The 14,384-nt window shown below is 38.2% G+C and overlaps 1 protein-coding gene across 31 annotated transcripts in view; it reads right to left on the bottom strand.

Moving 5' to 3' along the window:
* NRXN1 (neurexin 1) overlaps positions 1-14,384 on the bottom strand; it is a 1,248,790-nt gene that overhangs the window by 609,989 nt on the left and 624,417 nt on the right. For all 31 annotated transcript variants that reach the window (XM_073339213.1, XM_073339185.1, XM_073339187.1 and 28 more), the window contains one exon: positions 4,893-5,015. In XM_073339213.1, coding sequence (XP_073195314.1) covers positions 4,893-5,015 — 123 coding nt within the window. The remainder of the gene's footprint in view (positions 1-4,892; positions 5,016-14,384) is intronic.

The raw sequence follows: 14,384 nt of genomic DNA, 5'->3' as shown, positions 1-14,384 counted from the left end.
AATGCCATATAGAGGGGAATGATCATGCCCCTCGATCTGCTGGCAATGCTCCTACTTATACAGCCCAACATGCCGTTAGCCTTCTTGGCAACAAGGGCACACTGCTGACTCATATCTAGCTTCTCATCCACCGTAACCCATAGGTTCTTTTCTGTAGATACTTACAGACCCTAAACAAATCACCTATAGACCTTTATTTCAGTAAGCTAAGTTGATCAGGCTCCTTACATCTTACACTGTAGTGCATTTTTCCAGCCTTCTTGTGGCTTTTTTGAACCCTTTGCCATTTTTCAACATATTTTTCTAAATGTGGACACCAGAAATGGATGCAGTATTCTAGTAATGGTCTCACTAATAATCCCTAATGATTGTTTGGGTCATATCACAAAATGAACTGATTCATGTGTCATAAAAAGGTGTACTGGGGAATGGGAGGGTGTGGCTGGGAGGAGGTGAGGTATTCTTAGTCGCCCCAGGATCCTGCTGAGGAAGCAGAGTCCAGTTTACTTGTTCTTCCCAATCTAGTCATTGGGTTAGACTGGTTTATATCAGTTTATTGGTAAGCTATTTTCACAAGGAAATGGGCTAGACAATTACTTTTTTGATTTAATCAAGGCTCAGAGTCTTCTGCAGTTGTTCCCCAGATTGGTGGTAGCAGTGGGGCATATACACCAATTGTGCAAAGCCGGAAGTCTGGCACTAACACCATACCTCCCTTGAATGTATTTCCTCATGTTTTGCCAAAGAGCCTGAAAAGCAGGTTTCATGAGTTTAGACAATTAGGGCAGGTAACATCTTGCAGTTAGCCTCTTATCTGCATCCTTTCAGGTGTGCACATATGCATGGTCGAAGCCAGATTTACAGCCAAAATGTTTTTACATATGTCAGCTTTGTGATGCACTTTGGATGATTAATTTAAAATCTATATTTAATCAAAATGTATACCAGAGACCTCTCAAAAGAAATTGTTAAAAAAATGGAAAATCCATTTCCTTGCGCACATTACTTACTTCTCCACTTCACTCAAGTTGGACAGTGAAATTGAATTGTTCAAATACACTTTTGTGCTTATAGTCAGTTTCACCCTCTGGCTCATGTACTTAGCAGAGTGGTGCAGCATTTGGGTTCCTAAGTATTACAGGAGTTGGTTTACATTTAAACAAAACAACTTAAAACCCCTTCATAGATAATTTAAACACAATTCCTCAAAAAAACATTTCAATCCTTATTTCAATTTGTATAAAACTTTTCTTACAAAGCCTTTACTCTGGGCCGATGTTATTTGACACTTTCCCTTTCAGTTTTAGTCCCGGTGTAAGAAAACACACCCACGCACACTGTACCACAGGCCTGCAATATATATTACCTGTCCCTTACACAGACTTGTAAGGCCTTTCAAAGCTTTTCAGCCTGCCTTTGCTTCACTCAAGCACCCAGGATGAAATTTACTTCACTTGCAAAATAACAAAGCTCAGCTCTGACCCTGCACCATTTAAGTGGATGTTTTGCCTTGACTTCAATGGGTACAGGAGACAACATTCAAAGGATTCTACATATGTGAAATTTACACAGCCAGAGACACAGGGTGAAATCCATCAATGTGTTTGGGTCAATACATATAAAAGTGAATCCCTCTTGACTTTCCTTGGCCCACCTTCCTCATCACTTTGTATGCTGGTCCAGACACTCCTCCTGAGAAACACAAACAACTGAAAACCCAGATTAACCAACTACAGAGCTACTATTGGTTCAACAACTACAAATAAAGGTATTCTGTCTTTCTGCTGGCAGTAAGGTTCATTATTTATTTCTATTCAAATAAATTTGGTAGGAAACCGAAAATTTGTTTATTTAGGGTCAAATTCAGCTTTTGGAAGAATGTATATGCAGTTCTCACTGCAAGTAACACAAGTTGTATTCATAGTCAACAATTACATTTTTCCCCTAAAAATTCCTTTTACTACACTCCTGCTGCTTATTTTTCACTTGTGCTAGTCCTAATTTGAAATTTCTTTGTGAAGAAAAAAGCCCCTTCCCCCCAAATCAAATCTTCCATAAAATGAAATTTACACAAAAATTCCTTTGGGTTAATACAAAAAAAAATTCCAATTTTAAAATATTTTGTTTCATTTTTATGTTTTATATTATAATATGTTAAGATTATGGGTATAATATAATTAATATAATATAAAAATTAGTGACTGGTATTCCAAATGGCTATTTGGAATTGGCATTCTAATTGGTAATTGTCAGATGGTAGTTGGAATTGGTTCTTGTTAGGGTAATTGATATAATATAAAAATAAAAATAAAATATCTAAACAAAAATAGTTATTAAATGAAAAATCAAAACTCTTAGTACTGATGTTTCAAAAACTAAATGTTGTCAAAATTGATACGTGCCCACGGAATGTTTAGATTTCAAATTGAAATTTTCCAATAGAAAGATGTTCCATTGAAAATTTTTCTACCAGCTGTATTCCTCACCCAAAGTCTTAGGGTTCAGTTCTGCTGTCAGTTACACTGGTGTAAGTCCGAAAGAATGAATATATATAGAATATATAGAAATATATAGAAAGAATCTATATCCACCAATCAGATGAGACATTTACGTTGTGATGTGGCCTTCCCACCATTCATAATTCCATCCTGCTTTGCCCTGCTGTGACAAACACTTCTGCCCATTCTCAATTAATCAAGGGTCTGTCTTTTTTTTTTGAGAACAAGGATAAAATACATCCCAGAAATCTGGGCTCATGACTCACTCTTCTTTCTGAATGTGTTAATTGTACAAGAAAGGCTAATACAACTTTAGATATAAAATAACTCCCCACATCTTTTGTAACCCCAATAGTGGCCTTCAATAGGGAACAACTCTGTAGCTCCAGCATGGCAGTGCAGGTTCTACATACAGAAAGCCTAACACTCATTGAAGTGGGGACAGAGAGCCCACAGATTATCAGGCTCCGTGTAAATGGTATCCCCAACATCTTTCAAGTGTTCTTCAACGCTTTCCCACTAACTGCACAAAGAGACATTTTTAGGAGGATTTCTTCCCTTCACAAAGAGAGACACACTTGTCCGATTATTTTGAAAGAGAAAATTAAATGTTTTCAGATTAAACAACTGTCAGTCGACTTTCAACTGGCAGGACTGAGCCTAGTTTTCCTTCAGAAGGGCAATATCTGATGTAGCTCAGTGTAACAGAAATCAGGGTCTACCTTAAATTTTAAAATAAAATGTTATATCATCATCATAGATTTAAATAAATAGTTTTCCATTTAAAATACCAGAATGTGAGGTATTCTGGAGAAATGATAGCCCTGGAAATCTAATCTGTCAAGCAACCTTAGGTCTGGAGCCCAAGACCACTGAAGTCACTTAAAAGATCCTTATTGACTTTCATGGACCTTTGACCATAACCCTGATATCTAATCGTAACCGGATTTATCCATACTAAATCTGTGTCACAGAAATTTCAAGACCAGAACTTCACAGCCTTAATGGCACATGAACATAGTTTTATTTAGTCATATTTTTCATTTAATTGTAATTACTTTATCAGAATTTAAGAAACATTATAGATTGTAGTATCCTAAAAATATTTACTGTTGCCTTCAATTAAATGCTGACCTTTTGCTGAAGCCATTTTGAACAGCTGGAAAGAGATTTCAGAGAAAAACAGACCTTCCTGGTAGTTTTGTTATCTAGATGATGTTTAAATGAAAATTTGGCAATTAGGAGATCAGAAAAAATATGGAAGTTTTTAGATGTCACTTTTTATTCAGAACAGCTTCTTTCACTCAAAAAAAAAGGGTCACACAATGAACTCTATGGTCTGAGCTGCCAGATTAAGTAAATACACAATCATAGTGCAACTCCAGTGCTATTTTTATTCTTTTCAAACCCATGAATCCACCCTTTTTTAGACAACCTCCTTTCTTTGGAGATCATCACAAAGTGAATTACATGTATTGGACAAAATTCCACCCCACCTTCAGTAGACCACCTCTGGTATTGTTTAATTCTAGAGAATGTACCTTTATACTAATGTTCTTTAACTGTATTTTTAGGATTGGTTTCAGAGTAGCATCCATGTTAGTCTGTATTCGCAAAAAGAAAAGGAGTACTAGTGGCATAAGCATAAGTGGATGCATCCGATGAAGTGAGCTGTAGCTCACGAAAGCTTATGCTCAAATAAATTGGTTAGTCTCTAAGGTGCCACTAGTACTCCTTTTCATTTTTAGGATGAAAAGTCAAATAAAAGTTCTCTCTAATACTGCCTCATGTACTTATTATTGTTAGTGCTAAAGTGTTTGCAGTGCCTTCTAACTTTCACATTTCTTGATGACTATATATTACCATTTTAACACACAAGAATATATTGTGGCCTAATATGTATTTATTTAAGCTGGGTAATGTAAGACTTATTAAAAGTTAGGGGAAAAGATTGTGCCCAACAATTGGAAACATCTGTGAAATTTACTCCAGTGCAAAGAGCCTGGCATTTAATTGGAGTTTAAATTGGATCTGAGTGGTGAAGAAGGCAGTTTGATTACCTTCTATCACGGGATAAATTCCTCCGAACTCCCCTCAGGGCCCTATCAAACATCCACTGAGGTCAACAGAAAAATTCCCATTGCCTTCAGTGTGAGTTGATCTACGCCTAAGAAAGTAAAGCTAGTGTGAATTGTGATTAGTTTCTGGTTGTATCTTGTGATGGTTATTAACTGTTGCACAGAATGCATTTTGGATCCTATCCAATGTGTATTAAAATCAGTGGAAACACTCCCATTAACTTTAATGGGCTTTGAATAAGGGCCATTATTTATAGAATATTTTTTATGTTTTGTTTTATTTCCCCCAGTAAGATGAAGTATAAGTGCACATTACCTGTCATAGCTTGTTGGTCATCCACCATTAACTTTAAACTTTTTCCTCGACGAACCACACGTACCGTGTGCCACTCATTATCATTGAGGTTATAGCCAGCAAAAAGGGTTTCTGGACCTTTGCCTGTAGGATATGCCAAACAGTCATTATGGAATATTTAAATCAGTCAACATGTGAACCTCACAGAGAGAAAGGAGAGAGAGAGAGAAAGAGAAAGAGAGAGAGAGAGACTGGCTGGACCAATGTTAAAATTCATTGACAGTTATAACAAGCAAGAAAAGTGGCAAGCAAAGTATATACAAATCTCAAAATATAGTACCATTACATTAGGACACTTTTAGCATTATTTAATGCTAAAGCAAATATAGTGAACCAGGCTGTCATAAATAGGCACAGTCAATACATATGTTTTGGTTGTATATTTTAAAGCTCATACCTATGGTTAGAGATTTGGGTCTCAATCCTGTACTCGGGCAAATAGACCTTCATGTCAATGGGATTACTGGTGTAAAACAGAATATTAATGTAAACTGGCTTTACAATAAACATAACCAGTCCACTGGGGAAAGGTGCATGACTGTGACTGAAATATTTTTAATCACATCACTTCCTCTATTTGATTGTAGGTACCATAGCAGTAAGTGAGGCTTGTTTGGACCTTTGGGAAGGTCAGTGTTATTACCCTTACTTTCACTAAATGTTTCACTAGCATCCCCTAACAAATGTCTTCAGTGTTGTCATTCAACACTTCAACGTCCAAAGTACGCCTTTCTTTTTCACACTGGGACACCTGTCTTATAAACTGCTTAGTCTCTAAGGTGCCACAAGTACTCCTTTTCTTTTTTCTATTTTTGTAAGCAACATCATCAATTGACTTTCATTGAAAAGTTGTAAGAAATATTCAATTTTAAAAATCTATGTGCTTTATATGTAGGCGTGGCATTTGATCTGGGATAACACAGTTGCGACCACTGAAAACCATAAATAATAATATTAAGGGAAATGCCTCCAAGAATGAAATGAGTATGGAAATTGCACAGTAGAATATTATGATCAGTGAATGGAGATCTCGGATGGGGCGGGGTGAACAAGATCATAGAGTCTGTGAATTTTCAAAATGACTCTGACATAGCAAGAGCAATATTGCTATAATAATAAACATACTTAATTAAAGCAATATTGAGTGACTGAATCCCACAAAAGCAAGGGCAAGTTGGAGAAAGGTTCCTCTCCATATATAACTCCTAAAATTATCTATATCCATAATCTAAGACCATTTTACATTGTTACAAACATGGCTAGCACACCAGGATAGTGTCTTAGCTGTTAAGGAAGGAGTTAGAAAACCACTTATAATGGAAGATCAGACTAAATAAAGAGGGAGCTCTTTTCTCTAGCCCTGATAGCTGTGCACTCTACAAAAAGGATATAAATATTTAAATATAAAATGAGTCACTCCAGAAATGATAAATTTCCTGATTAATTATATGACATAAATAACCACTCCCCGCTTCATATAATCCCATCATGTTTTATGAGTGTGCATAATTTTTAGGGGCCATTAGATTTCATCCCACAGGAATGTAAAAAGCCCCGCAAACATTTGTTCTTAGCCACCAGTTTGGAATCGCCCTGCTGAGTAGCATGTCACTGGTGGCTGGATAGAAAGCATAAAAAGCTTAGAAACCATGTCAAAAGACTTCTGAGACTGCTGTCTATCCTCAGAGGCATTTTAACTTCAAGCTTCAGTCATGACCACAGGGACTCCACATAGTCCAAAATCGTGGCCACAGGCAAGAACTGCGTCTAGTTTTGAAGTTTAAAAAAAGATCACTTCAATTTAAATGTCTTCTTGCAACTGCAGGTGTTCAAAGAGGCAGTTTAGTAACAAGTACATTTAGTGTATGTGAGCAATGTTTTCCATGCAGAAATGTGGGATTTGCAGGTGCATACAAATGTTGTTTGGTTCAGCTATTTGGTTTCCTAATGCTTTAAAGCTTTCAAAGCAGCTCTGGAATTCACTTTCAACCCATTTTGGAAAGAGTCCCTGCTGCTTTGTCTGAGGCTTTAAAAGCTGCACTTTGTTTTCATATTCTTTTCTTAATACAGGCAATTTTTTTCAAATGAAAAACCATCACCTAACATGGCTCTGGTGATCCCATGCTCATTGCAGTGTGGTTGGCTACAATTTGCAGGCACCCCGGTGTGGCTGCTCAGGCTCCTTGCCCACCTATGTGGAGTGTAAGTAGTGCAGAGGGCCTCATGTCTCCCCCTCCACACCAAGCAGGAAAAAAAATAAACATAAATTGTAATCAGTAGAGAGGGTATTATTCTGACTACACATGGGGAGGGAGATAGATCTTCAGCAGGTAACTTCACCCTGTATGACTGTTTCTCAAAGGTTGAAAACTGGTGTTCACTATAGAGGTTATTCTCTATTATTGCTATTACTTGACATTTCCCCATTAGACATATTGGACCAAATTCACCCTCCGTGTTTGCTGACATTTTCTAAAGCTCATCCTGTGCTATGAGGAAAACCTTGGTTTGTAACAGCATGAATCCATTACAGGAATAGTCCTCTGAGAGCAATGGTTCTTCTTCAGCTGTTTAACACAGATTGCTACTACATCTGAATATTGTACCTTCAGCACTTGATGCTTGTATATTCTATTGTTTCCAGATCTGTACAATTGTAAAGCTCAACAAAAGTTAAAAATAACTGGGCAATTGTTATTCTAATACATTACTAATTGATGTAACCTTTACTTTGAACAACAAAAACAGAATAATAGCCAAATTCCATAATTTTGTCATCAATAATGTGTAACTGAAAACAATGGCTTTGTATTTCATGAAAGCTATATTTGCACATCTGAAGGCAGAATGAACATGTGTGTTCATATATTAGATATAGATATGACACACAATGAATTTTGCTGCCTCACTACACTCTGGCCATTAATTTCCTCTGCTGGGACTACTTCTGACATTCCAAAAATCTGAGCAGCTTCAAACCACCTTATTAAGAAAACAACCTACCAGAGCAATCTCCCCACCACCCCATCTGCCTATCTTTCTAATGTGGCATTTCTCCTGCAAAATTATAATGGCCTGGAGCGTGACTCTGTAATGTTATTGTTTCTGCATGTTGCATGTTTATTGTTTCTCATTGATTTCCTGTTCAAGCATGTTCAGTTTGTAAGTATAAAGATGGTTCTTTTAACTCACAGTATTATAAACTAAACCTGGGATCAGAAAGCCAATTGGGTTCTTTCTGACTCACTCATCACCAATGATAAAAATATATCTGCTGTTGCAGTTTATTTAATACTGTGAATGAGGAATGATCAAAAGGAGAATGTAGCTCATGATCTTAGAATTGCACAGAGTTGCACCAGCAGAAAAAAATAGTAAGCATGTATTTGACTCTGTAAAGGAGGAAGGGTATTATTCTGACTACACCTGGGGACGGGGAGAGATCCTCAGCTGACATAAATTGTCATAGCTCCATTCAATGAAACTATGAAAATTTATATCAGCTGAGGGTCTGCCCCATTGAGAAATGGTTGAGTGAAATGGCATAATTTTTTAATGTGCACTTTTCTAAGCAAAACCTCAGCTTCAAAATCCGATATCTAACAGTCAATCAGGACTAAGATAATAAACTTTATATTCAGCATTACAATTAAACACACTCATGGAAGGTTCTGAGATATCAGAATTAAAAACCATGACATTGCTATGTATTTTTTAAAAAAACACATTTTACATAATTCATAAATTTTGAATGTATTTATATATTTTTATTCTCTCCCTCTGAGACCCGTACAGTTTGACTCATAAGGCTGAGGGAATTTGCTGTACAGGTGGAGAGGTAAAAAAATTGTTATTCTAGGTTGGTTTTTCTTAGTCTCTAAAATATTTTTCAAACAATTAATCTAATACATGTGGCATATGCGAAATCCATGATGTTGCAGACTGGTATTTATCGGCACTTATTTGGATAACATGCATAGCTCATTAGTAGTTGTGCCTCTTGTGAAAGTAATGCAGCCACTCCATCCTTTATATCTAGACAGAGGGTGAGTAGTCTATAGATTTATTTTACACAAACTATGAAGTGTATTGTAGCAGCGAGAGCCTGTGTTTTAAAAAAATTAATTTACCTGCCCAGTAGTGATTAGAAGAAAACAACATTCAATACACTACTTTCCTGTGTACTAACATAAAACCTTTTACATTAAAGCCTTTGTCATAAATATAAAGGAAAGAGTAACAACTTTCCTGTATACAGTACTATAAAATCCCTCCTGGCCAGATATCCTTTTACCTGTGAAGGGTTAAGAAGCTCAGGTAACCTGGCTGGCACCTGACCAAAAGGACTAATAAGGGGACAAGATACTTTCAAATCTAGGGAGGAGGGAGAAGGCTTTTGTCTGTCTGTTCTGTGTGCTTGCCGGAGAGAGATCAAGAATGCAAGCAATCCAACTCTGTTAGAATTAGTAAGTATTAGCAAGGAAATGTGTTAGTTTACTTTTGTTTTGGCTTGTGATTTTCTCTGTGCTGAGAGGAAGGTGTATTCCTGGTTTTCTTTTTGTAACTTTAAAGTTTTTGCCCAGAGGGAAATCCTTTGTGGTTTAAATCTGATTGCCCTGTGAGATTAGCTTCCCTTCTAATTTTACAGAGGTGCTTCTTTTACCTTTTTTCTTTCTAATAAAGTTCTGTTTCTTTTAAGAGCCTGACTGATTTCTCTATTGTCCTAACTCCCAGGGGTTTGGGTCTGTGATCACTTTGTAACTAATTGGTTAGGATATTATTCTCAAGCCTCCCCAGGAAAGGGGGTGTAAGGACATGGGGGGATATTTTGGGGGAATAGGAACTCCAAGTGGTCCTTTCCCTGATTCTTTGTTAAATCACTTGGTGGTGGCAGCATACCCTCCAAGGTCAAAGAGTTTGTGCCTTGGGCAGTTTTACCCTAAGCTGGTAGAAATAAGCTTAGGAGGTCTTTCATGCAGGTCCCCAAATCTGTACCCTAGAGTTCAGAGTGGGGAGGGAACCCTGACAGTCTTATCTCTGGACTACATTGAAAACAAAAGTGTCTTCAACCACAACATTCAGATTTTACTCCTGCTGGTGTATTGGACAACATGGAAAAGATGTAAATCAAATTATCAATGTTGCTGCAGTATAAATCTGTAAAGGCCCTTTCCCACACCCCTTACTCACCTGAGCAGCCCTAATGAACCAATACTGACTTCAAAAGGAGGGACAAATCATGACTCAGGCAAACCCCTCACTGACATCAATAGAATATTGACTTCAGTAAGTGCTGAATAAAATGAGCCCAAACTTCAGTATTTGACTCTGAATTATTAAAGCCAGATGGTGGCTGTCCAATGAGTGCGAGCTAAACCTTAATGAATGAATTATTCTCTCTTGAGAAGGGAACACCTCCCTGACATATTTTCAGCTGTGACAAGAACCAACATAATGAAGGTCACTAATACTCCCCCCCCCTCTTTCTTTTAAGCTGCTACAACATCTGAAGTTCGCCCACATGGTCAAGGTTCGGTGCTGTTGGAGGGGGTTGAGACTGAGCAGACTGGAGACAAGACAGAGGCAGGGATGGGTGTACATAATCACTTCTTTGTTCCTGTGGACATTACTTGCTAACAGAATCAAACAGCAACTTGGACAAGAACAATAAATGCCACATGGTAGCAAATACTATATATAAATCAGTAGTCTACAGTAATTGATCAAAACCCTCCATCCTAGAATAGCTTTATTACAGTGTTTTTGGCAATTTAAGTCCAGTAGTTTAGGTTTGGGGTGCTTCTGTTCTTTTTTAAAACAAGGAAAGACCTCTTGGAGTAGCTCCCGGATTAGAAGGTAAAGGAGATTAGAGCTGTTAACCTACAATGTTGTGCTAACATGGTTCAACAGCCTTAATCGTTCCAACTGCATAGCAATCCCCTGCTTCTTTCATAGGCTCTCATTATTCTGAGATTGGTGTACAGCCTCTTCCGTCTTTCCAGTAACCAGTCCATCTCTCTCAAATACACACACATACACATCTGGAGGAGAGTCCAAAAGGGATATCTATTACAGTTCAGAGTGGACGCTTTATTGGTTTCCTTTAAATGTAGTTTCTAATGATTTTGTATCTTGTTACATTGTAGTTGTCCAGTAATGAAAGTTTACATGATTAATGAGTGAGATGTAATGGGTGTACCAGAAAAAAATCCACAGTTTCATATACAAATAGGGTAATTGTGCACCTGTCCATGCATATGCATGTGTAATTATCTGATCTGAGAACACAAAATCAGGTTTTGCAGGAGCAATGGATCCACACACATTTGTGGGGCATTCAGTGGAAATTATAGCTATATTTTATTTACATATGTGTGTGTGTGCTTTTTTTTATTGTTTTATAAAGTGATTCACAAAAATACCTGTCCAATCCTGACCCCTCTCTCCCTTTTTCCTCCAGTCCTGAATCAGTCTCTTTCACTCTCCACAATGTATCCTCTCAGATTTCTCATTGCCAATTTAAACTTAACATGGCCAGAATGGAATGCCTCATCATTCCTCTGAAATCCTTGTCACAGCACAGGACAATTGCACCTCTATTTTCCTTCAATGGTCCAGCAAGGGCCCCATTCTAGGCTCCCAGCTCCACAGTCAGCACCTCTCTTGGGTGGAGACCTACATCTCTCTCCCTCCTGACTGGGGTATTTCCAGATTGCACAGCTCTCTCCTATACTGTGACCTCTGCAGCAAACTCAGGTGGTGTCAGCCAGCCTGCTTTACTTTTCCCCTCAGGGACAGCAAACAGTATAATTGCCACAGTAAAACTACCAGACAGCTCTTTCTAAGCAAGCATATTTTTAAGGTAAAAGCATTACAGGGAAAACATTAAAAACAGTAAAAGAACCCCACACATGCTAACAAACAGCCTTTCAAATCCTACACAGAGGTTTTCCTTTGGTTGTAAGTTCACAATAGCTGTTAGCTCACAACAAGCACACAGACTGCGGCAAGTTCTTCCAACCCTTCCGAGAAAAGATTGGGGCCTCCCTTGGATAGAAGAGTCTGCCCATTTGTTGGATCATTAAGAAGGCTCTGAGTCAGTTTAAACTCAGGATATGCATCCAAAAAAACCCTTTCTTTATCTGTTGGTCCCTGGACCATCCAGTTTGAACTAGTATCGGGGAGCCTCTCTCCAGGTGGTGATAGCTCCTTAGAGGTTTTATTACTTGAATTAATTTGCCTAACCACCTCCCCCACCACTGTTCTTAGTTCCTAGAGGGCTGTTGTCCTCCTTCCCCATAGAATTGCAAACAATCCTTGGTCCACAATGATACATAAATTAAACCCTATGAATTAAGTTTAATTCAATAAAGTTTGTTCAGGATACTGCAGGTAATTGCCACACCTGTCACAATCCTCTCCACTCCTCTCATTCTCTGTCACTGTTGAACCCATCATCATCCTCCCAGTCACACAGACCTGCAAACTAGGGGTTATCTTTGACTTCCTGTCTGACTAACAACAGACAACCTTGATGCTTGGATAGGGTTTTCATTCTCTCTCTCTTTTCTCTTTTTCTCTCCTTTGTATTTCTTTCTTTCTTTCTTTCTTTTTCTTTTTTGTCTGTTGTCTCTCACCTCTCTGAGCCTGCTGTCTCTTTTCCATTTATTGCTCTCTTATATTCTTGTTCTCTCTCCTTTCCTCTGCTGTGTTACCCAGTCCAACCACCTGTGCTACTTGACACACCCCTTCTCCAAGACAACACTGTCTTCCTTCCTTTTGCCTCCCCCACTGGTAAATCAGTGCCCCGCACCAAAGCTGTTTTGGTGTTGGGGGAAGTGGATAGAGGTAATGCCTCAGTACTATGCTGTGAGGATATATAGATTCATGTTTGTTTGGCATTCGGATACTACAGTGATGGGGTCATATAAGTATTTAATCAAACAGACAGTATACACAATGTAACATTTCCTGCTTACATGACCGAGGGACTAAATCTGCCCAGGTCATTTCACTTCAGTGCTTCAGCAAACCAACTGAAGCAGTGATCTTTCCATGTAGGCACAGCCTACACGTCTTTTACATGCAGCCCTGAAAATGATCCCTCTTGCATGTCAGCATTGAACTACCAGAGTGAAAGGAAATTTGGGGCTCCTTTGTTTCTCTGCTAAGATTGCCAACAAGGGTGCTGGTGGTATAGGGTTGCCAACTCTGACTGAAGCTATTCCGGGAGATCCTCCACTCCCCCCCAGTATGCCGTATCATCATTTTCTTAAAATATCCTATTAAAATCTCTTGGATTGTTTTCAGTAGTCACGGGGAGATCGATGCCGATTCCGGGAGACTCCAGGCCAACCTGGAGGGTTGGCAACCCTATGGTGGTAATGGTTGTGTTGTGTCTTGGTAGTTCATCGACCAGGCAATGAACTGAAACTATCCACTCATTTCACTGAGGCCACCCAAGAGATTCCAGAGGGTAACAATCTTTTAATATGCAAAGGGCTCCTGATTCAACTAGGGTCCCTAAGCGCTATTGTAAAACCAACAAATAAATAAATATAGTTCATTGTAAATAATAAATAATAATAGCTACAAATTCTAGACACTTATTACCTGAGCTGGATTTTAACCATCAGCCTCTTTCTGTGATTGTGAACTCCTCTGGACCTTGAGTGCTTCATGATCTGGAAAGCTCTGAGCACATGGTCAGTGCTCAACAGTAAATAAAATACACAAATAACACCACAAACAATACAATAAAATAAATAATAAAAGGCTTTTTTTATTACATTATCAATCCCCAAAGCCATGTCAGGGATGTCTCAACTCTATTTTAACATCTCATGTGGAATTAGCTTCTTCTTCTTTTTTTTTTTTTTGGTAATAAGAAAGTGGCCTTCAAATAGCCCTAGGGACAGACACATTAACCTCCTTTAGAAACTGTGCAATGAGAACAACTGTTGGAAGCCCAACAACAGTCAAATTAATCTCTGGAAGTACTTTTTAATAGAAAGAGGGCAGTTTCTATTTCAAGCATTCTCCAAGGAACATGAATATCAGAATATGTGTGCTGAAGGCATTAAAGGTTTTTGAATCTGCCCTACAATCCTAAAGCAAAGTCCAATGAAGTCAACAATTCCTAAGCATGGAATTCTTGCTTTTACAGCTCATTGTGGTATGTTTTCAAACAAGTTATTAGAAAATCTGTCAAACTTGATAACACAAAGGAAGGCTGGCCTTGCAGTTAAGGCACTTGACTAAGACTCAGAAGGCTTGGGTTTGGTTCTCTACTCTGCCACAGACTTCTTGTGTGACCTTGGGCAAATCATTGTATGTGTGTGCTTTAGTTACCGACTTGCCAAATTGGAGTAAAAATTCCATTCTCCCACCATTTGTCTATTTAGGTTGTAACAATCTCAGGACAAGGAATATTTCTTACTATGACTTTATAGA

The sequence above is a fragment of the Lepidochelys kempii genome, chromosome 3, assembly GCF_965140265.1.
Source record: "Lepidochelys kempii isolate rLepKem1 chromosome 3, rLepKem1.hap2, whole genome shotgun sequence".
In the NCBI taxonomy this organism is placed as follows: domain Eukaryota; kingdom Metazoa; phylum Chordata; order Testudines; family Cheloniidae; genus Lepidochelys; species Lepidochelys kempii.
This window is presented reverse-complemented; position numbering and strand designations above follow the sequence as displayed.